The following is a 24,581-nucleotide window of genomic DNA, read 5'->3' as shown; positions in this document are numbered from 1 at the left end:
CTGCCTTGGACAAACCTTATTTAGTTTCTGAGACTCGCTGGTACTGCCGCAAGGTCTTGCTTTCCCAGCACGCACACACCTACCTCTCTCTGCGTCCGCTCTGTTCAGCGAGCGGCGGAGAGGAGCAGCGCTTTAGTTAAAATATATTCTGTCGCTTTGAACTCTATTTTACATGCAAATATAGCCGAAATCACAGCACAGCCATTGTCTTTATTTTATGTGTATTTGATTTCATTAGATGACGTCCTGATTATGAATCAGGATTTTTGTGCAGATTAACATCTAAGGGAGAGCTGGTAGTCTTAATGGGCCGCATTTCAGTCTCTATTTCATATTCATCCCGTTGTCTTACAACAGAAACAGAAAAATATAAAACAGGTTTATTAAGAATTTGACTGCATTAAAATACAGTTTGTGAGCACTGTCAAATAAATTTTTTCTGCAAGTGCTGTAGCTGAGGGGCTAAGGACTGTAAGGTGCTAGCTATTCCTAAGTAGGTGGAGTTGATCCGTGTGTGCCGGTTAGAACGCCAAAGCCAGAGAAGGAATCGAGTTCAACAGATTTATTGTTACAGGCATGTGCAGAGGGGGTGCCATATTATAGATGAGCATTAATACTGATGCAGAGCAGTATCATCTTGAACCTTATGTCCTTTGACGGGTCAGCATACATTCATGTATGTGGGTGTGGTTTTCTCTCTGGACGCACACAAACTTAAACACTCAAAGGAACATAAAGATTATCGTATGATTGCCGTTTGTCACGGAATCGCATGGCTCATTCCCGTTGAGGACCAATGTTGGCTGATGCAATACTAGATTGCGATTGCGCGGCGCTGTGAAGAACGCACGGCATTCCGCCAAAATAAAAGTCCCCGTGATAGAGAAAAGAGCGCTTCTGTGTGTCTGCATTAATGAGCCTTTTGCACAAGTGCAATGCATTGTAAATGGTTATTCAATGTTTACAAAGAAAGCTTTTTTTTTTTTGCAATAGCACTTAGTATTTGCATGTGTACAGTGTCTAATAATTGGTCTTCAGTGTTAGACTTTGAGAGAAAAGCCTATGGATAGTTTATGGGGATGCACAAATATATTGTAATACACACACACACACAAAGAAAAAAAAATCATATAGACTTGCGAACCCAACCATGCATACACAGAAAAACAAAACAAAAACAAAACAACTCAAACTTGCAAGTACAACCATGAACATGCAAACAAACAATACACTTTTCACTCACAAATATTAATAAATCACACTCACTCAAATCACCTCTCTCTCTTCTCCCACTCACTCATTCACTCACTCTCTCTCTCTCTCTCACACACACACACACAGATTAATAATGTACAATAGTCAATCCACCTGATAAATGGGTGCAAGGTTTGTGTGATTCAATTATTAATCATTTTTCTTGCTGTTATTCTTTTGTTAAAAAGGAAGGATCTAACTTAAGGATGTGTTCATGTCCCACAAAGGTGATGCCTGTTTGAAGAATGCCATTTGGTGGCATAGAAACCATCATACTTGAATTGTTTAATACTTTTTCATGGTTTTCTGTAAAGTTTGACGCATATTGAAACAGCTGTACCTAAATACTTTTCATGCTTTTATGTTGGCCTAATTTCAGTTACATTTACATTTTAGGCTATGTAGTTTATTTGTTATTATTTTTATTTTTTTTTAGATTTTTATTGTATTAACAACTCAGCTGTATGTGGACAAAATGCATATTGCATTTTTTTTGTTGCAAATAAAACTCCCATAGTCCATAACTACTGTAGTTTTAACTTATTTTAATATATAAATTCAGTTAAATCATCAAACATTTGTATGGCTTGACAGTGACTTGCTTGACCCAAGCTATGACTGTAATAGTAATCAACGACACACACACAGCTTGAAGCGACAGACTGTTTACTTAACTTCCTCTTCCCCCCCTCCACCTTTTTCTACGGGTCCCCTTTTGGGACATCTACTACATCTCCCCTCCTCAGGGGCAACATTAACTGTTAAACATCTCTGTAACCATATTTCCTGAGAACAAGTGAACAAAACATATTAGAACAGTCTAGAATAAAAGAACACTTTTTTTTCTTTTCTTTTCTTTATAATGCTTAGCTCAATTAACAACATAGTCTCTTAGCCACTTTGGTGGATTCACTTGTCTTCTTGTTGGCTCTCTCTCTTTTTCAGTATGTGCTCTCTCTGTTCTTGCTGTTTCAGGCACCTGCTCCACTTCTGCTTCTCTCCTTTGCACCACAGTCTCTGGTATTTCCACCAAAGGCCCTGGTTGAACCATTGTAGTTTCCCTCTGGGCCCCTGTGGTCTCTGGTGCTTTTACAGAGTGCTCTGGTTGAGGATGAAGGTGGGCTTTGTTTCTCCTTAGTTGCTCTGTTCCTGTCTGAACTATGTAGGACCTTGGTGTATTTGCTTTGCCAAGCACTGTTGCTGGTTGTTGTGATTTAGAGATCCATACTGCTTGTCCTGGTTTCAACTCAGGCCTCACAGTAGCTCTGTGTCTCCTGTTAAAGTTCCGTGTTTGTGTCATTTTCAGCTGTTCGTCTTTTTCTCTCAATACTCGCCTGTTCGGCCATCGTGGTTTGAGTTGCGATTTTGCCTGTGGTAATGGAGATCTCAATTTCCTGCCCATTAACATTTCCGCGGGAGAGGGTCCATGTTGCAGCGGTGTAACCTTGTAGGCCAACAGTGCACGGTACGGATCCGGATTTTTTTTAAGCAATGTCTTAATTGTTTTCACGGCCCTTTCTGCCTCCCCATTGCTTTGGCTGAAATATGGGCTGCTGGTTATATGAATGAAATCATAATCTGCCGCAAAGGATGAAAACTCAGCAGATGCAAATTGTGGGCCATTATCACTTATCAGTGTTTCTGGCACTCCATGCCTAGAGAAAATTGCCTTCAGTGCTTGTATTACACCTTTAGCTGTAGTACTGGGGATCTTTTCGATTTCAATGTACCTGGAGAAGTAGTCGACGACTAGGAGGTAGGTCTTACCTTTCTGGAAGAATAAATCAGCCCCCAGTTTTTGCCAGGGCAGTCCGGGTAACGGGGATGGTATCATAGGTTCAGTGTGCTGGGGTTGATGTCTCAAACATGTCTCACATTGCGCAACCATTTTTGCAATTTGACTGCTTAGGCCCAACCACCACACTGACTGCTGTGCTCGAGCTCTACACTTGGATATTCCCATATGTCCCTCATGCAGCCGCGTTAACATTTCTGTCTGCATTTTCTCTGGGATGACCACTCTTTGGCCTTTCATCAAGAGGCCATTTGCAATGTGCAGCTCACTTTGATAGACCCAGTAAGGTTTTATGTCTTTTTTTAGCTCCTCCTGTCTTGGCCACCCCATTTTGCATCGCTCCATCAGCTCCCTGCAGATACTGTCATGTTGCTGCTCATCTGCTATTTGTTGTAGCTTTGATTGTGACGCTGGCAAGCATTGATGTACCGCATCCACAAACACTTGTGCTTCTCTTTCCAGTTCCTTTTCTTCACTTGACAGTTCTCTGACTATAGGGGCTCTTGACAGTGCATCTGCAGCGACTAATAACTTGCCTGGAACATGCACTATGTTGTATGTATATCTCAGGAGTCTTAGGCGGAATCTTTGAATCCTGGGGGGCAGGTCATCCAATGCCTTTGTTCCCAACAGGGCCAACAATGGTTTGTGGTCTGTCTCTATAGTAAAATGAAGGCCGATCAGGTATGAGCTGAGTCTTTCACAAGCCCATGTTACTGCCAAAGCCTCCTTTTCAACTTGAGCATATCTCTGTTCTGTCTCAGACAGGGATCGTGAAATAAAAGCCACTGGTCGCCATTCTTTCTCATTCTGCATTTGGCAAAGGATGGCTCCTAATCCAAACGAGGATGCATCTGTGGACACTTTTGTTTTTGCATCAGGTTTGTACTGTGCTAATACCTGGGTTGATGCCAAGTCAGATTTGATCTTTTCAAAAGCTGCTTGCTGCACACTGCACCATATCCAGTCATTCTGCTTGGCTAGTAGATCACGCAGTGGTGTTGTATCATCAGTGAAATGAGGAATGAACTTACTCATATATGTAGCCATGCCCAGGAAACGTCTCACATCTGCCACATTTTGGGGTGTAGTCATCTCTACAATAGCCCTCACCTTTTCTGGATCTGGTGCTATTCCTTCTGCACTCACTTTATGGCCCACAAACAAAACTTCAGACTGTGCAAAGGAGCACTTCTCGTTCAGAGTTAAGCCTGCTTTCTGAAGTCTGAACAGAACCTCAGTTAGCCGCTCTTCATGTTGGGCTTTATCCTTACCACAAACTAACACATCATCAGCATGGCAGATTATTCCTGTTATTCCATCATGCTTCCAGAGACATGCGTCTCTGGAAGTGTTCTGGACCTGAGTTGATGCCGAAGGGTAGGACGTTAAAGCAGAATCGGCCAAATGGTGTAATAAATGTTGTGAGTTCTCTGCACTCTTTCGCCAGTGGTATCTGCCAAAAGCCAGACCGTGCATCTAGCTTGGTAAAAATTGTTGCACCATTCAGCTGGGCCAATGACTGCTCTACAGAAGGTAATATATGGCGCTCTCTGCATACTGCCTCATTTAGCTTGGTTAAATCAATGCATATTCTTATTTTTCCATTTGGCTTTACAACTGGCACCATGCCGGCACACCATTCCGTCGGTTGCTCTATCCTTGATATCACCCCCATTCTTTCCATACGCTCTAACTCCTCCTTAATTTTGTTTTCCAAAGGAATTGGCACTCTGCGTGGGGTTGTGAGTGCGTATGGCACAGCATCAGCTTTTAATCGAATGCAGTAGTTTCCTTCTAGTTTTCCCAGTCCAGTAAATACTTTTGGAAATTTCTTTTTGAACTTTTCTTCAGTTAATTCGACTGCATCAATCCGTTCAACAAGCTGTAATGCCTCAATAGCTGGCAGGCCCAATAGGGGTCTGGAAAGTGAATCAATTACAAAAACAGTTTGAGAGGTCGAGATGTCTTTGCTTTCCAATTTGCACATTACCTGTCCTTCCACTAGTAGCCGTTTATTATTGGGCCCGTACAGTTTTTTCTTTGATTCCATCAAAGGTCCGTCCCTCCTGTAGTCATATAGTTTTGTGGGGATGGCTGTGACCGCAGCGCCGGTATCAATTTTGAATGAAATGTTTTCCCCATTTAGAGTTATGTCTGTATACCATCCTGTGTTGTGGTCTTTTACTTCACCTAAATAAAGGGAGTCCTCCTGTATATCTTGCTGTTCGAACACTTCCTGCACCTGTTGCCTGGAACGACAAACTACTGCAAAATGCCCCCTTCTGTGGCAGTTACGGCATTCAGCATCCTTAGCTGGACATTCTTTCCAACCATGAGAGGGGATTCTGCCACATCTTGAACATTTACTCATGCTTGGTACATTCTCTGTCTGTTTCGTCTCATATCCTGCTTGTTGTTTGCTGTTATACGTTGTCTGTTTTCTTTTTACTGGTCCTGAAACTGCATCCACTTCACTTTGCTCATCAGTCTGTGAAGAACTGCCCCGCATAATAGCTTGCTGCTGTTTTACCATCTCGTTCTGTTTCACCTGACTGACAGCTCTGCTTAACGTCAAGTCTGAGTCCAGCTGGAGTTTTTCTGAAAGAGACATGTCTCTTATTCCCACGACAATGCGATCACGTATTAATTCGTCTTTTAAAGGTCCAAAATTACAATGTTCTGCAAGCTTATGGACGGCCGTTATAAAGCTATCAGCTGACTCGCCGGGTTCTTGTTTGCGCATATTAAACTTGGCTCTCTCAAAAATGACGTTATGCTTTCCCACAAAATGGTTATTGAAACAGTTTTCAACTGCAGTGTAGCTGAGCTTTTCATCTGCCGTTAAAGTGGAAGCATTCAAAATATCCTCCGCTTCATCACCCATAAAGTAAATAAGAGTATTGACCTGGAATTCGTCATCTCTTTTGTTCAGTCCCGACGCGACACGGTATCTCTGGAAACGTCTGATCCATTTCGGCCACTCTTTGCCGTCAGCACAGTCAAATTTGTCAGGAGCGCTGACATGAAAACTCTCCGTGTGTGCGCGCGCTGGTGTTTCATTCTCGGACATGATGTAAACAATACAAAGTTCGTTGCAATCCGATAAACATTTCTCGTTCGTCAGATGAGTCTTGGGCGTGTACTCACAGTGTCCATTTATCACATTATGAAATCTTCTGACACCATGTAATAGTAATCAACGACACACACACAGCTTGAAGCGACAGACTGTTTACTTAACTTCCTCTTCCCCCCTTCCACCTTTTTTCTATGGGTCCCCTTTTGGGACATCTACTACAATTTGTTTAACCCAAACTAAAGAATAATAATGTGCATTTGATCAGATATAACTGCAGTACAAGATTATGAGATGCATTATTTGAATGCTTGGCCAAAGAGATGTGTCTTTAATCTAGATTTAAACAGAGAGAGTGTGTCTGAACCCCGAACATTATCAGGAAGGCTATTCCAGAGTTTGGGAGCCAAATGCGAAAAAGCTCTACCTCCTTTAGTGGACTTTGCTATCCTAGGTACTACCAAAAGTCCAGAGTTTTGCGACCTTACGGAGCGTGATGGATTGTAGCGTGGTAGAAGACTAGTAAGGCCTCCTCCTTTTTCTACGGGTCCCCTTTTGGGACATCTACTACAATGACTTGACTTGAATTGCTTGACATAAAGCAGTGACTTGACTTGCTTGATTCTCACAAAAAATTGACTTGGACTTGCTTGAGACTTGAAGGTTAAGACTTGAGACTTACTTGTGACTTGCACATGTGTGACTTACTCCCACCATCCTGTAAGTTTCTGGACTCAAAAACTTTCTCATTAGTCTAAAAACAGCATAGCCTATATTGAAGCCAATCTGCCAAACCGACAGCTTGTGGGATGTTCTATGATGTAATAGTGTGGATAAACACTCCGCAGAGGAAGATCAACGCCTGCTTCGACATCACTGCTTTAGCCCCGCCCACAAACAGAGCGTTTTGATGAGGGGGATTAAAAACAGGACAGAAAATAGCATATTACTTCTAAATTATGATGGTTTTGATGTAATCTTGATAACAGTATAAGTGGACCATAGAGAACAGTACAAAATAAAAAGCAGGCAGTTCATGACCCCTTTAAAGAAAAGGTTCATCCAAAAATGAAAACTATTATCAAAGGATCTGTTCCTTTGAGGTTCGATTTTATGTCTTTATTACACAAAAACATATTGGGATTTTCTGGCCTATAAACTATAAAAATATAAAAGCTTCTTTTTGTCTATTCATTAGATTTTCACATGACTGCAACACATCAGAATGAGCATCTGTTTCCTTCCAGGTCATTACTGAGTAGCAAATGCCATGCTGTGTCAAAGGCTGTGGTCACACAGAATAACACCCCACTGGGGTCAAATGTTATCTATGATGGAGAGAGGAGAAAGCCGCTACAGGTGACACAAGCCCTGTTCAACATATTAGCTAAGGTAGTGTACCAGCATTAAAACATAGGGTGAATTACTGTATGGTTTCTCGAAATGAATTCGGAGTTACAGTGTGTGTTTTTGTAGGAGCAGCCCTTTGGAAATGCAACATGGGAGTCATGTGCCGTGGTGGGGAATGGAGGTATTTTGGCCAACAGCAGCTGTGGAGAAGAAATTAATTCAGCCCAGTTTGTCATTAGGTATGTATTAGATCAACCCATGTTACCTATTGGCCAGATTAGAGTCAAAATGATCAGAATATCAATTCACATTAGTATAATTCCTATAATATTGGTGGCACAATAATTATTCATGTTTTTTTATGCTCCTAAATGTAGGTACAAGACTTAACACAGTATTTGATATAGACCACAGGCCAAAATGGTACCTCTCTCATTTTATCTCTGTCTACCCTTGCATTTCAGATGCAACCTTCCGCCATTGGATAACAGATATGAGAAAGATGTGGGCAACAAAACCAGCCTGGTGACTGCAAACCCCAGCATCCTCCATGAGAAGTGAGTCTGTGATTGTGGGTTTGGCTTTAGTGACAAATAAGATGTCATTCTGTTTTGACAAATAATCAGTTTCTTGCTGCTATAAATGCAGCAGTGCCTAATACATCGTGAACAGGATGAACGATTATCAATCCGTGATTTAAACTCACTCAAAGAAGGGCTTTCCACGCGCCATTTTTCTATTCAATTTGTTATGTGGACAGATGATTTACTGTTATTAAGGCTGATATATCAGATTGTCGCACATGTATTTTTCTCCGATGCAGACAAAGTACTTCCTCTAATCTCACACTCCATAGTGCATCAACACCGACTCTTATGAGCCAGTGACTCAAAACCTAAAGCTCCACCAGCCAGTGTAGTTCAATTAAAGAACGAATGACCCTAAAGAGCAGCTTGATTTAGTGAATCGAAAAACGTATAGTGCAAACAGTGTACAATTACTGAAATGAGTCAGTTCCATTTATTGAATCAAACACATAGAGCTGAATTTAGATTAGTTAGGACACTTTTTGCCATCGAAATTAGTGGCTTACAACTATGAGATCAATGTCGATACTGATGGTTGTTCATATGACAGCGTTTAGCTAAATATACACATTATTCTCTTTGCCACATTAAAAGTTTTCCAACATTTTATAATGGACAATTTGCTAGGTAACTGCCCACATTATTTTTTTCATACTTTCCATAGCTGCTGTAGTTCAGCCTCGACTGGCTAACCGATTATATTTCCTGAATTTCGAAATCTTATCCAATGATATAAAAGCAGCAGTAAAGCATAGATAATATAGAATTAAATATCTCGAGAGTTTGTTATCCCACACAACAGATCGTGTTCAGGCTGGCAATTGGCGACTGTGTTTTTTTTTTTTTTTTTTTAATGGCGGGAAGGCATGCACCGAAGCTTATGTGGAATATGATTGCAAATGTTTACTTATCTGAAAAACTATTTGTTTTTTTTGCAAAGAAAGATATTTATAAAGTTAGTAATAAATAAAATTTAAAAAAAAACAGTCGAAATGTTCTACAGTCTTGGGTCCTGGATTAATCTTATTATTAAATGATCAGTAAACACTTGAAATACTTACTATGTAATCAATTTAATAAACTGAGTGAAAATGTTTCTTTCTTTCTACAATCATACAACGTACCTTTAATATCAAATTACTTGCAAAAAAGTATGAATATACATATAAATAAATTATAAATATAGCTTGTATTATAAAATTATAAATAGTGTTGTTGTGTTGTATGTAGTTACGGCCATTTATCAGACTTCATTTATGTCACCTCTAAAAAGTCTAAGAAAAGTCTTCAAAAAGTTTCTGTAAACTATTTTTTATGCATTTATTATTGGGTTTATCTTTGGCAATGAAATTGCATTTCTTTTTTCACAGATAGGGCCTATTTATTCCTTACTAAACCGAAAAACCTAAAAACATTGTTAACGGGACCGAATTACTGTGAGGAATATTCAAGCTTTTCTTTCTCCTCCTCATGTTACAGGTACAGTGGACTGATGGAGCGTCGTCGTCCATTTGTGGAAAGCCTTCGTCCTTATGGACAAGCCTTATTGCTGTTGCCAGCCTTCTCCTATGGTCACAGCACGCCTGTATCCCTGCGTGCCTTTTACACACTGGAGGACTTTGGCAGCGACAGCCCGCTGCCCGTTTTCCTGAATCCAGAATACTTGAGGAGGTTGTTGAAGTTTTGGCGTGAGAGAGGCCTTAACTCGGTTCGTCCCAGCACAGGACTCATCATGGCCAGCTTAGCACTAGAAATCTGTTCAAACGTCCATTTATATGGTTTTTGGCCCTTCAATAAACATCCAAATGACAGTCGGCCGATCACCAACCATTACTACGATGATCGGGAGAGCAAGAAGAACGTTCATTCTATGCCGACCGAATTTGAACATTTATTAAAACTTCACAAGCAAGGTGTGATTCGCATACACCTTGGCGAGTGTCAACCCACTTAAAGTTAAAGGCCTTGCCTGCAGTGTACTGCACACCCCTAAAGAATACCTCACAGTTTGATTAAGGACTACAACAGGCCACCTGGATGGGTCTGGAATGTGCACTGAATTTATATTGCCTATATTGCTGTGCAAAGCAGCAGTTATGACCATGCACAAAAAAAAAAATCATGTTTTTTAAGCTACTTTGACATAATCTTGCACACAAAAATAGCTGAAAACGAATGCAATTATTTTAGCCTTGGTATACTGTGAAAGAATTTCATTAGGAAAATGACTCCTAGAGCAGCACCCCTAAACACTCCTTAAGCAGACTTGCCTTAGTCAGCTTTTAACGTGCTCGCTGTTGGTGCTCCTCCAGCTCTGTTGCATTCATCACAAGTGCCAGTCTGTCCTCTTTAGCAGTTGTTAGCAGTGAATGTGTATTTGATCTCAGGTGTGCAGAAATAGCTGTATTAGCAGCACTGGATTATAACTCTAGACCTTGAATCCAGGACTCAGATCTCAGCTAGGAGATCGCAGAAATGTCTGGATGACACTACATTTACACTGAGAAACAATAGGAAGCATGGATGTGGGTTAGCATAACTGAGAGTAAGAATACGAGAGGTGTAAAAGCTGACAAGAGTGGCAAATTTCAAATGTGCCAATTTTGAATGCCCTGTCTGAGCACGTTATGACTCTTACAGCAATCACTGTAAAGTAAGTACAATTTGCTTTGAATTATTAAATATCAGTGAATTTTTTTCTCCTTTATCTTAAAACCTTAAAGGGATTTCCCCCCAAAAGAAATTTCTGACAACATTTACTCACTCTCATGTCAGAACATAAAAGATATTTTGAAGAATGTTGGTAACCACTTTCAGTGTACTTGTTGACTGAAAACACTCCTTGATGCATTTGTGAGTTTAGACATGAGTAAATGACAAAATATTAATTGTTCTGTGAAACATTCCTTTAAATCATCTGCAGAATTATTAGACTCATTTATTCCAGTCTTAGTTGGCTTCTCTCAAAATGTTGTACAATGTAAACTCATGCCGACTCTTTCCATTTGAAGTGGAATAAACACTGAGGCATTCAGGGATAGACTGATGACAGTGAGTTGGCCAGTAGAAAGGCTTTTTGCGGTCAGATGTTCTCACTGGAGCTTGTTATGATAGAACAGCTTGGCAATTTGTGCGTTCTGAAATTCCTCTGCGTGTGAATAAAAGTAGGTGTTGACGGATGGGCCCCTATTACATAAAACTGTACCATCAAACTACAATGGACAAGAAACGAGTGGAAGCCCATTCTTTTGGAAAGGTTTGTACAGATAACAAAGTCATCGATGAGATGCCTTTGCAAAACAACTATCAACTAATCAATACTCTCTAACAGCAAGACACAATATACATCTGAGATGATATAGTCACAGTTCAATTCAATGTGTAACGTTGATTCCAAAGACAAAGAACTATACATTTTCATGAAAACAAGCATGTAAACGTACACTATGCACACAAAATAATTTACTATTTAAAGGGATAGTTCATCTGAAAATGAAAATTTCTGCTATATTCACCCTCATTTTTCCAAACATGTATGAATTTCTTTATTCTGTGGAACACAAAAGAAGAACTGTTGTCCATATAATTAAAGTCAAAAGGGTCAACACAACACTGGACCCCATTGAATTTTACTATATGGCCACAACATTTTAAAGGGGTCATACGATGCGATTTCAATTTTTCCTTTCTCTTTGGAGTGTTACAAGCTGTTCGTGAATAGATAAGATCCCTAAAGTTACAAAGACTAAAGTCTCAAATCCAAAGAGATATTCTTTATAAAAGTTAAGACTCGTCCACGCCCTCCAAAAATGCCTTGTTTAAACACGCCCCCATATGTCTACGTCACTGTGTGGGAATATTTGCATAACACCGCCCAAATGTTCACGCAAAGAAAGAAGGCAACGCGTTTCAGAAAGGTGGCGCATAGAGGAGAAACAATAATGTACAGTATGTGGAAAATAATGTGTTTTTTTAACCTTAAACCACATTTCATTACACCAAATACACAAAATAATGTTATTTTTTAGCAACATCATATGACCCCTTTAAACTTTTTTAAATTGTTAAATATAAATGATTTTGTGTTCCACAGAATAAAAATATTTTGAGGTGAACACTCCCGACAATATTTGAATCTGTGTTGTGACCCCTTAAAGGGATAGTTCACCCAAAAATGATGAATGAGTTTGCATTTACATATAATCAGATGGAACGAATAGTATGCATATTTGGCATGCTGTCTGAGGGAAGGGCTTCGAGCTCGGAATTTAGCCCGAACCCAGAAAACTCCCCCATATCCCCAAGCTGAGAAAGAAACTCAGTCACACTTTATTTTAAGGTCCAATTCTTGCTATTAACAAACCATTAGCTAAGACTTTTGCCTGAACAAACTCCTAATTTGCTGCTTAATTGATAGTTTGTAAGGTAATTGTTAAGTTTAGGTATTGGGTAGGATTAGGGATGTAGAATATGGTCATGCAGAATGCGCGCTTTATAAGCACTAATAAATAGCCAATATGTTAATAATAGGCATGCTAATAAGCAACTAGTTAATAGTGAGAATTGGTGCCTATTGAAGTGTTACCAGAAACTCGTACAGGTTTCAAACAGGTGGAGAATGAGTAAATAACATATTTTTCATTTTAAGTCAGCTCGCTGGGCAGTGTTGCTAAAAATGCCAAAATAATTTCCTTGAATTAAACCTTGTGTGAAAATTTCATTAAACTAACAAACAAATTTATGTATTTGTGTCATAAACGATGTTTTGGCACACTCAAGCAGATATTCGCCATCTACAACTATGGGAAACATATCTGTTCATCAGGTGTGTTAATTAGGCCGAAGATGAGATACCTTCTGCCCCCTTCTTTTAATATTATCTCTCTTCCTAACCCTTGTGCTTTGTTGTCTGTGTTTTATCAATTTGCTGTCAATTTCGTGACCCTACAGAGGATAAGCGGATGCACGGTGTATACTTTTGCTTTTTGAAACGTTTTGCAAGCTGTTCTGCACACACTCGGGGGATTCCGCTCATGTTGGCCCAGCGACCCGTTTTTTCTGCATCTGTGTTACACCCTTTTAAGGGAAAGACATTCCCATTGGGAATTCCAAGAAACAATGTTCTGGACATGAGTAAGAGCGACAAACGTGGCTCACCCCCATGTTTCTCGTGCAAACACACCATCTGTCAAAAATAGAGATGAATAATAGGTTGACTCCTTCACAAACCATCAAAATCACTCCTTTGACGAACAAAGAGACAATCGACACAGGTTCCTTTAAATGCCAAATGCACATATTCTTTTTCAGACACACAGCATTGCCATTTATCTCATTTTATTAACAAAATAGCTCTGAACATGCATTTTCAAATCCAAAGAGAGGGTTCTCCAAAATTGGAAATAATTGTACATCGCTGGACAATCCAGCTTGGCACATTAAAAGCATTTTTTTCTCTCCCTCGTTTTTCAAACACAGTGACAACATTTATAGGAACACATACCAGTCAGGACAAACAAAGGTCTTATAAAACACATTAATGGCTTGATGATAACCAGGAAAGGGCAATAAATAGAAACGCATGCTTCCACATTCACACACGCTCGTCAGTAAGAATGCCATCAGACTTCATTGTGACCTGCTGAGAAGGCTTGCTTTCAAAGCGATGTGTCAAACTCTAAAGCAAAGTAGCTTACTCAGTTTCTTTCTCAGACAGCTGACAAAATACGAGAGAGGTTTTTCTTGAGGATCGCCTCGGCTAACCCTGACTCCACAAACGCTCACACATTAAACGTAAACACACTCATTGGTGCTCAGATGTGGGACAGAGGGGTCTCTTATACTCACTCCATCTGGAGCGCTCCAATATACAGCTGTTAGAAACTCCAACACACATCCACATAGAAAAGGTCAAAGTTGTTACATTGCAGAATCCTTTTTGTTTAGAGTTTTCCCATTGGAAATTGCCCTAAAACATTCCTATTTTCCCTTCCATGCAAAATCATATTCGATCATGTCTATGAAAAAAAGGATTCACTGAGCACGCTGGGAAACATATTTGCACTGATTGACTACAAATACAGCACATAGTTTGTTTTTACTACGATTAAAGGCAACAAAATCCTAAAAAAAAACTATTTTGTAATAATCAGATCATACGGGCACTGTTGAATAGAATTCTGTGTATTAAAAAAGCTAATAAAAAAATAAACCAAATCGACGTTTAAAAATACAAACAAGTCAAGTCTCGCTTAGAAACCACAAATCTAATGCCACAATCTTCAGCATCAATAAATACTGCCGAAATGCTGATATGTAAAGGGTTTTTCTTTTCTTTAATTCATTAATCAAATACTAGTCACATGCACTCATGCAATCACTCCCCGCCGCCTCGTCCTCAGCTACACGCAAGCGCACACACACAGGCATACACAATGGTGTTCTATGGCGTGTTTTCCTCAGTCCGCATGGCTGCATAGTAGCTCGATGTCTTTGTGACAAACAGTATTTGGTCTCTCATGGCAATTGTCACAAATTGAAACATCCTACATAAAGGCAAAAGTCTCACAAGTTGGAATGTGGCAGTAAGAGAGAATGGAAGACTCTTCACACAGTGTGTATGAATCTGTTTGTGTGTACCTTAGATATCTACATCGCATGATCTGAAGAGTGTCACTGTTAAACTTTCAACCTCCATTTGAACCAAGTTAGACCTGCTACTTGGATTGGCTATATCAAGTCTGTTAGAGCTAGAGGATGTTCCCATAAATACAGGTTCATAAGAGCAATACCAACAATACACAGTGACTTTCAGACAAGTCAATCTGAATGTAAAATAGTTTCATATGCACCTAAAAGTACAGAATTTCCACACTTTATGAGCAATGAATTTCCATGATTTTTCCCCTTAACTTATTCAGCATTCAATTACTGGATAAAGAATTTTAAAAATAATTTCATAATGACTGAACTCGCATTCAATTACTGGATAAAGAATTTAAAAAATAATTTCATAATGACTGAACTCACAAAGAGTAATTTCTATCTAAAGAAACAACCAAGAAAACTGAGCACTGAAATTAATTTACCTTTCTTTTTTTTATTAATTTCCTCTTTTTTTCAGGTCTGGAAAAACACTTTTAAAATTCGATGTCATTTCCAGGACCGTGGGGACCCTGTATATATTTATATGGCTGATAAGACTAGACTGCAAATGCTTTCTTCACCAGTAGGGGATAGTACAAGAACAGAGTAGGAAGTGGATCCATCAACGGAATATCCCAAGTCTTGGTGGCTAGAAAACTACAGAGATCTCAAAACTAAGAGAATCTCTAGAACTGAAAGACATTGCACTGCTTCCTCAAACACCCATAGCTATGAAAACATTTGCACTGGATGTGTTTGCGTGTTTGTAAATGTAGATTTACAGCTTATTTCACAGGACTGTTTGTTGAGTCTTGAAGACCACAGTGTACCACCACAGCATTGGTGTATCATTGCATTGTTATAGCTTGGCATCTTGATGCAAAATTTATTGTTTAACACTGGCAAAAGGAAGACAGCTGGTTTGGAATCGGATTGTAGCGTCATCACTCTTACGGAAGAATCCGATAGGAAGGCTTTCTCAACTCACTGAATAGTTCCGAACTTTGAAAACGGACGGGTTTTTTCTGGATTATGAGGGAATGTTCTTAGAGCTTGACGTAATCTACGTAATAAAGATTATTTTAGGAAGATCAAGAAATAGTACGAAAAAATCCATCTCATTCATGGAGTTTCTTTAAGGCACCGAAAGCACTTCAAAAAGATATACAGCATTTTTCGAATCACGTGTTTGCAGTCTTTGTAATCTGTGGGATGCACATGATATTTCGTGTCTAAAGAAACTTGCAGAAATGGATGATAGTGTGCACCACTGAGTGTAATGTTCAGGTGTGTGTGCAAATGTCAGATCCAGACAGATGGTTTGCCTTCTCCGGACTTGCTGCTGCTGCTGCTTCCAGCGCTCCCAGATTTTCCATGCTTGTACTGTTGCTTTCGCTCCTTCTGTGGTGCAGTGGTGATGTTGCTCTGAGGCTTCTCGTCGATGTCATTGGTATCGTTCATCTCGTCGTGGTTATTGCTAGCATGGTGCTGCAAGGTATAGGCTTGAATCGCCGCCTCTAACTGTATCACATCTTTGTTGATGGGAGGCGGTCTCGCCTCACCTGCAGACGGGAAGTTGTCCTCATTGGAGCCGTACTGCTGCTGCTCCTCCTGGGCAATGTTGGCACGGTTTTGCTTGCACGCCATCTTGGCGTTGCTCAGGTCTGTGTACGGCATCGTCTCAGGCTTCACCACAATGTTATACCCTGGCGGTGCAGAAGGAGTATTCCAGGAGAAGGGATAACCAACATAGTCTGCTTCTCGTACGCCGCCCCCAACTCCGCCTCCTGGTTCCCCTTCGCTGAGCGAAGGCCCACCTACTCCAACAGACACGCCCCCTGCTGCAAGCAAGCCGAGCTGGTACTCATCATCGGCGACTGATTCGGTTTGTTTGCGCAGTGCATCACGGATAGTTCCCACTCCGAGGTGAATCATTTCCCACAGGTTTAGCAGCAGGCAAAGGCAGCTGACACCATACATGATTCGGAGGAAGATGGTTTTTTCGGTGGGGCGTGAGATGAAGCAGTCCACATGGTGCGGGCAGGGTTTATCCGAGCACACAAAGATCGGTTCCACTCGAAAGCCATATAACAGGTACTGTCCCGCCAGAAAGCCTGCCTCCAGTGCAGAGCGTGTCAGCAGCTGTAACACATAAACTCGCATCAGACCATCGTCTTGTATTCGCCGGCGCCCATCGTGGCGGACTTTGGGTTTGGGACGCGGTGGCACCAGCTCACGACGCGTGTTGTCTATCTCAGGCACTTCATAGATCATGGGGTCGTCTTCGCGTTCCTCTTCCCCATCCTCATGTCCTGGCCGATGCTGCCGCGCACCAAAGTACATCTTTCTCGGTCTGCGCTGGGTGTATCCGCCCCCCGCTGAGTTGCTTGCGGCTGGAGCCCCGGCCCCCGCACCGCCCCTCAATTCCTCGTTGTGGGAGATCTTATTGGCCGCGTAGCCCATATAGAGCAGAGAGGGCATGGCGGACAGGATAATCTGAAAGACCCAGAATCGCACGTGCGAGAGCGGCGCGAAGGCATCGTAGCAGACGTTCTCACATCCCGGCTGGCCCGAGTTGCAGACAAACTTGCTCTGCTCATCGTAGTATATGGACTCGCCGCCCACCACAGTCAGCACGATGCGGAAGACAACTAGCGCAGTGAGCCAGAGTTTTCCCACCGACGTGGAGTGGTGCTGGATCTCCTCCAGCAGACGCGTCAGGAAGCTCCAGCTCATGACGTCTGATGACAACGGGGCAGACAGCGTCCCACACTGCACAGCTCACAGACTCTGTGGACAAACACAGAGAGTTTCAAATATAATTAAAAGTTACTACCTTAAAACAATTACATACAGTATGTGAAGCATAATTACAGTATTTTTAGTGCAGTTTTTGATGTGCACTGACAGTTAATAAAAGATATATTGTGTAAGAAGGAGTTTCATTAAAAACAGCCATTCTCAATATGGTAGACAATATGGCAGGAATGAAAGTCCCATCTTTTAACTAAAAAGGCCATTTAAAAGAACCAGATCTTTTAGAAAGGAAAAATGTATGATACAACCATTTGAATCTAAGACAACTTTTTATTTCATAAATGAAAATCAATAAATGGCCACTATTACAATTACTATTTTTCTAACTTAAATATTATAAACGAAAATAAACAGCATTTTAAATGCTACAGGCCTCACACCATTAAAGTATACAGTATGAAAAATAGATAATAATTTTGAGATTTGCTTAAGATTATATCAAGTGTTATTAAATAAAGTGTTTTTAAAGTGTATAAAATGAAAGTGTTTTTAAAGAATAAATTAGTGAACGTTAGATGACAACAAAAGTAAACAAATTAAGGAAATATGAAATTAGCACTATTAAATATCCAATAATTTTATATCCAAACAGATATGGTACCAATATATACCAATATTCATCCATATATAGTTCATTGTGTATTCTGCTAGATATATTGATCGATAAAAGGTCAACCTAGTGCTAATAGACTCAATGAACGGAACTCTCTCTTTCACACACACATACGCAGACACAATTACCTTGAGCACTGAGCCTGAACCACACAAATCTTCCCTGAGGGAGAACAGCTGTGGTGAGCAGGTGAGTGTGTGACCTCTCGGGTTTGTCTCTACTTGTTCGGCTTTTTTTTATTTTTATGAATGTTTGAATTTCTTCTACCAATAAAGCAGGTAGTGATTGTTATGACCATATTAATTCATCAATTAATTAATTAATCAATAATATATATATATATATATATATATGTGTGTGTGTATAATATATATATATATATATATACACACACATATATATACACCTTGCTACGTGTACTGCGTTCGGCTAACCGAGACTTGTCATTTGCACTTATATATTGTTGCTCTTTTGTTAGTTTTGACTGCTTTTATTGTCCTCATTTATAAGTCGCTTTGGATAAAAGCGTCTGCTAAATGACTAAATGTAAATGTATATTAGGCCACGTCTGAGCAAATACAAGGGAGATATATAATATTATAATATCTCATTTAATGTGCCCAAGTATATAGTATGCATGTTTGAGTGAAGAGAACAGACTAATTTATTTCTTCTCAAAGGTCACCGTTATCCAACTCAACAGGACCAGAGGGTCCAGGGCTTTCCTGCTCCTCCTGCCCAGAAGAGGACCTCAGCAGTGGGCATGCGCTCATGTGTACTAGCCCTTCACCTTTAATCTGTGTCTCACTATGCTGGTAGAGGCACTAGGGGTGAGGAACATAGACTTAGAACGTGACTCATACGCAGGGGTGTGAAGTAACGAATTACAAATACTCACGTCACAGTAATTAAGTAGTTTTAATCAGTAATTGTACTTTTTTGAGTAGTTTAAAAATTGTGTACTTTTACTTTTACTTGAGTACATTTTAAGATATTCTTCATTCTTTATGACAAACACTATAATGTGAATTACAGAATGTACAACGTTTTTTAAAATGTATCAATTGCGGTGTACAGTGTTTATTATGATGGGGTAGAATCCACAGCTCAGTACTCACTACTCAATACTCATGAGTACTTTTAAATAGGCTACTTTTTTACTCTTACTCAAGTAGTTTTTTGGACAAGTACTTTTACTCTACTCGCACTACATTTTTTGGAAGGTAATGGTACTTTTACTTGAGTATATTTTTTCAGTACTCTTTCCACCACTGCTCATACGTAGACACAGAAACAAAGTACACACACATACTGAAAATACAAAAGACGTACAGAAAACGAGAGGGATCCACTGGTCACTCTGGAGCATCTGTCCTTGAATGACTGCTGTTGCTGTTATGCCCCCATCATCTTACCATCACTCTTTTATTTCTCTTTCTCTATCATGCTCTCTCTCTCTCTCAAGGTTGAAATAGCACTCACTCCCAAAGGGAATAAAGGACTTTGTTTTGTATCTGTGCCTGTTGAACACGCTCACTCACACACAGGCTTTGGCCACAGGGACTCAACTAACAACCATAAAATAATATAAAAATGTTCCCGTGTGTGTATTAGACATGCTTGAACAAAGTAAATTGTGCCTCAGCATTAGTATTGTGTCACTTTTATGATATGTCAAAGGACTTTCTGGGGCAAGACATCCCTTTTGGTTTCATGCCAAGTTAAAAACAAAAATCTGTTTGTTATGCTTTAATTCATAACATTACTTAATAAGAGCTAAAAGTTATTTATTGCAAAACAAAACAATTATCAACATCATAGAAGACAGATAAAATTAAATAATGAAATGTCAACACAAACTCATAAGAGCTACTGTACTTTACCCTCTACATAATGAATAATAATCATCACCAGATATATTTCAATCTATTTTATTTCCAACATTTGGAGTCAGTGAGTTAAAAAAAATAAAAAATAAAAAATAAATTAACACTTTTATTTAACAAGGATGCATTTCCTTGATCAAAAGTGTCAGCGAAGACATTTGCAATGTTACAAAAAACTTCTATTCCAAATATATAACTTTTTTGTTTCCACAAAATTAATAAGCACAACTATTTTCAACATTGATAATAATACTTCTTGAGCAGCAAATCAGCATATTGATTTCTGAAGGATCATGTGACACAGAAGACTGGAGTAATGATGCTGACAATTCGGATTTGCTGTCTCAGGAATAAATTACATTTTATAAAAATATTAAAATTTAAAAAAAAAAGTTTACTTTAGTAATATTATAAAATATAATTATAATTTTTACTGTATTTTTGAGCAAATAAGTGCATCCTTTGTGAGCATAAATGGCCTCTTTTAAAAATGGTACAGACCCCAAACTTTCAAACAGTAGTGTATACGTTTTTTTCCTATACAGAGAACAAGCTCATGCCGCACAAAACAAAACATTTTGTCCTGAATACATTAAGGCATTCCTGGTATAATTGTTGATCCTATTCACTGATTAAAGCCTGAGTCCCCTGTTACTCATGTGGTTCTCTAGCTCCTCACACACGCTCAGTTCTCATGCCCTGCCCCTTGGCAGGGACAGACAATGTACAGATTCAGCAAAATGCCCCTATGACCATGTCAAAGCAAATCTATACCCTTCATCCATCCATCCACACTCCCTCTCTCTCAGTCTGCCATCTCATTTGTTTACAGTGTGTCCCAGCCTTTTTTGGCTTATGTTCCCAAAAGCCCCATTGCACCCCTTTACAAATTTTCAACCAGAAATGTGCTCTTTTCATTGCATAACATAGTGAATATCATTTAGTATTTTCATTAGTATCATTACAAGATTAGTTCACAAACAAACAAATCCTTTGACAGCTCCAATATTACTAAAACTGTAAATTTTAATAATATTGTTAGGATTGGCTGTATGATTCTGGTTTAATATTTGATGTAGTCCAAACATTAAACTAAAAACAAAAAAAAAAGTATTTTGCCTCATTATACCGTTCATTAAGCACTTTCAATATTATTATATGAATAGTTCACAAACAAATTTGAAAATTAAAACAGACAGACAGAGATGGATGGATGGATGGATGAATGGATGGATGGATAGATAGATAGATAGATATCCTTTGACAGCCAGAATTTTAATAATGTTTCATAGGTTTGGCAAAGCAAAATAAATCCCAAGCATTAAACCAGAAATGTGCTCCTCCTACCTCATAATATAATGAATATCATTTAGCATTTTCATTATTACATGAATAGTTCACTCTTAAATAAATAAACAAATGAACAAAATAATCCTGTGACAAAACTTACATTATTAATACACAAATTTTAGTAATATTGTTTTATGGGTTTGGAAAAGCAAAATGTAGCCCCTGCCTGGGATTCACTGGTTCACAGTGAACAGTGTCACATAACATAACACATGCCATATCTACAGAGACACAGAAGATAAAAGTCCCATCCAGTTCACAGAAATACTTGAAGTCAAATCAGGTCAAACAGCACTGATGTATTTGCCTGTTACAAGCACATGCTGTGAAAGTTGTACTCACACATACTCGACATTCTGTCTTTCCCTGTCTGCTTTCCCTCTTCTCATTTCTGTATCCTCCTCCTTTCTTCTCTTTTGAAGAGCAGCCTTGGAGATCAGAGACCACTGACCTTACAGCAGCACCAGAGACCTACACACACATACTGTATGCGCACACAAAGCGTGTGTCTCCATGAAGAATGCGCGAGGGGGAGACTCTCAGAAAAGCACACAATAGCCCTTTACCCCAAAAAACTGGGTCAGAGAGGGTTGTGGTTTGAGGAGGGGAATGTTAGGGTTTTGATGTGGGAGGCTGGGTGGGTTAATATCCCTGACGGCGGGGGAACATACAATGATGAGGGAAGAACAAGAGAGGAAAGCCAAAATCAAGGGTGATGTTCAGCCTGTAATAAGAAACCAGAAGATTTCCACAACCTCCTTCCTCAACACACACACACACAAACACAAAGACATGCACACTTGTCACAGATAAGCTAGTAAACAATATCTCTCCCATAACCTTATCGCCTACTTCCTCTCTGAAGCCCCTCTCTCTCTCTCTCTAGCACTTTCACAGCACACTGCTGGAAGGAAGGGAACTTCTTAATGCTTGCTCTTGTATTCATCTGCCCATCTTTGGTCATGGCTTAAATTAGAGCTTCCAGCGATCTCCAGCGCTAACATTCTTATCCATACCCTGTTTTCCCTTTCGTTCTTATCACTCCCCACTCTCTCTTTATGTGTTTCTCTCACAGTAAAGAGTGAGGCGAGATTACAATTGCAGGATTTCACAGCTACTTCCACAGACAGTGAGTGGGAAAATTCTCATTAAAATTCGACACACATTTCCCAAGTGCGATAAGAAAACAATCATTTAATGTGACTACGTTAGTTTGTAAAGAGAGAGAGAGGCGTTCCTGTGCTGGAATTTGCAATGAAAATGAGCATTTTCCCAGTAATTATGATTTGTTACGGAAGAAGTTTGTTGTAGATTATGGCTCGGGAATCGATGTGAAAGATTTCTCTAAGTCGACATGAAATGTGATTAATTAATTTATGACAGAATCTGATAACAGCCTGAGATATCTTCATTTTATCCTACACAATAAAGATCTTAGGTTTTGCTCTATCATACAGTCCCTTGTTCTGTGTGCTTGTAACTCTTTGGGTGGACTATCTCTTTAAATCAGAAGCTCCTAAAATAAGCAAATGCAAAAAGACTTAAATTCAGTTGGAGAGTTCAAAGTTGAAGTTCACTTAAAACAATCCTTGCACAGTGTAGAACTGCACAGACAGACAGATAGGCAAACAAAACCAATAAAACAAATTAATAAAATTATCTATAACTAAAATACAAATTAAAGTAACATTGAATTTGTATTCATTAATTGGTATTTATTTGTATTTATAAAATACTACTGACAAATAAAAGTAATATACATCTGAATTACACATTGTTATATGATCAACAAGATCGCTAAAAAAAAACAAATAGTTGTTAAACTCACTGTAATCGGACTGCATTGGCCATGGTCTGTGTCCGATTCTCTAAAAAGAACTGACTCAAAAGTCATTTGTGCCAGAAATTTGACTACACTGGTTGTGGTGTATGTTTTTGATTTAATAACAACCGGAGTCATTCTGTAATTAAACTACCAACTACACTGATTGCACTGTAGATTAAATAGCAGTGTTGTGGCACCACTGAATAAGTAGTGCAGGAGTATTTTACTAAGGATGCACCAATATTAAATTTCTCTGCCAATACTGATAGCTGATTATTCAGAATGACATCTGCCAATACTAATAGTTTGGCTTTCGTAAGGAAAAAAAATCTCTCCCAACTAATGCTGTAAACTATGCAGGAAGCCCTCTCATTTAGTACATAATAATAATACAGGTTAAAATGAACAACAGAGCCCAAACTATTATTCAACTGCCATTTACATTCAGATATAATCACACTGAAATAAAAACTGATATGTTTGCATACAACTCAATTGCTCATAAGTTAGTTTTTATACTTACATATATTTTTAAACTTACATATATAATTAAGAGTAAATAAGTGAACTAACAAACTGTGAACACTAGATCACTTTTCTGAGGTAAATGCATTAAGTGACATTGTTCAAAAGCTGTTTTATTGACATGCTGCGGTTGAAACATTGACTGAGATTACACGAGACATGATACATTTACATATCTTCTATATACAGTATAATTCTATGTTCTATGTTCATGCATGTTTATTTCACAATATAACTTTATTAAATCTGTTACGCCACACGTAAGAGCATCAAAATGTGTTGTGATGTGATAAAATGCATAGAATTTGAGAGCTGAGACTTTGTTTCTATCAGACGTAACAAAGCTCTTTGCAATACTGGATGGGAGGCAAGCTCAACTAATGTTTGGTGAGGAGAAAAAAAGTAAACAAAAACTACGGGTGACTCATAGGGTCAAATGCAACCTGCGTTTACCGAGCTATTTTTTTGAAGTGGGCTTGCGTTAATGCGTCATCACGTTAACTTCCTAAATTATATACAAGAGACATTTCCTATACACGAGTTGCAGTTTGACATGTTTTTCCACCTTTTTGATAGGATATGTCCTGATTATTGCTGTTTTTAAACAAGTGGCTAAAAGTTGATGTGTGCAGGTAGGGCTGCACGATTAATCGAAATTAAATCCCAAAGGCGATAAATCGCGATTAGGCAGAAGCTGCGATTGTCATGTGTATCTTTCAGTGAAGCATGGTTCTGTGATCAGTAGTAAATCTCCATCTGAAGGCCAGAGGGCGCTCTCGCGCTGAAACTCCAAATACGCCTCGCAGAAGAAATCAGGAAATCCCTATAGCGGTTGCTGAATAAACAGAAGATTTA

At 39.2% G+C, this 24,581-nt stretch overlaps 2 protein-coding genes across 4 annotated transcripts in view; one reads left to right on the top strand and one right to left on the bottom strand.

The window, feature by feature from the left end:
- st8sia6 (ST8 alpha-N-acetyl-neuraminide alpha-2,8-sialyltransferase 6) overlaps window positions 1-10,810 on the top strand; it is a 24,219-nt gene extending 13,409 nt beyond the window's left edge. The window contains exons 4-7 of one of the 2 annotated variants that reach the window (XM_016570679.1): window positions 7,376-7,487; window positions 7,605-7,717; window positions 7,943-8,035; window positions 9,545-10,810. In XM_016570679.1, coding sequence (XP_016426165.1) covers window positions 7,376-7,487; window positions 7,605-7,717; window positions 7,943-8,035; window positions 9,545-10,019 — 793 coding nt within the window. In that variant the 3' untranslated portion in view covers window positions 10,020-10,810. Of the gene's footprint in view, window positions 1-7,375; window positions 7,521-7,604; window positions 7,718-7,942; window positions 8,036-9,544 lie in introns of both variants that reach the window. The other variant, XM_016570675.1, reaches the window with a different exon arrangement.
- Window positions 10,811-15,222: 4,412 nt separating this feature from the next.
- The window catches only part of gjc1 (gap junction protein gamma 1), a 33,735-nt gene continuing 24,376 nt past the window's right edge, over window positions 15,223-24,581 (bottom strand). The window contains exons 1-2 of one of the 2 annotated variants that reach the window (XM_016570650.1): window positions 21,725-21,780; window positions 15,223-17,500 (exon numbers count right to left, since the gene is read on the bottom strand). In XM_016570650.1, coding sequence (XP_016426136.1) covers window positions 16,013-17,446 — 1,434 coding nt within the window. In that variant the 5' untranslated portion in view covers window positions 17,447-17,500; window positions 21,725-21,780 and the 3' untranslated portion in view covers window positions 15,223-16,012. Of the gene's footprint in view, window positions 17,501-21,724; window positions 21,781-24,581 lie in introns of those variants that run through there. The other variant, XM_016570642.1, reaches the window with a different exon arrangement.

Source organism: Sinocyclocheilus rhinocerous, unplaced genomic scaffold (genome assembly GCF_001515625.1).
Source record: "Sinocyclocheilus rhinocerous isolate Xijiao unplaced genomic scaffold, SAMN03320098_v1.1 scaffold1063, whole genome shotgun sequence".
NCBI classification, from domain to species: domain Eukaryota; kingdom Metazoa; phylum Chordata; class Actinopteri; order Cypriniformes; family Cyprinidae; genus Sinocyclocheilus; species Sinocyclocheilus rhinocerous.
The sequence above is the reverse complement of the archived record's forward strand: the minus strand, read 5'-3'. Positions and strand labels throughout refer to the sequence as shown.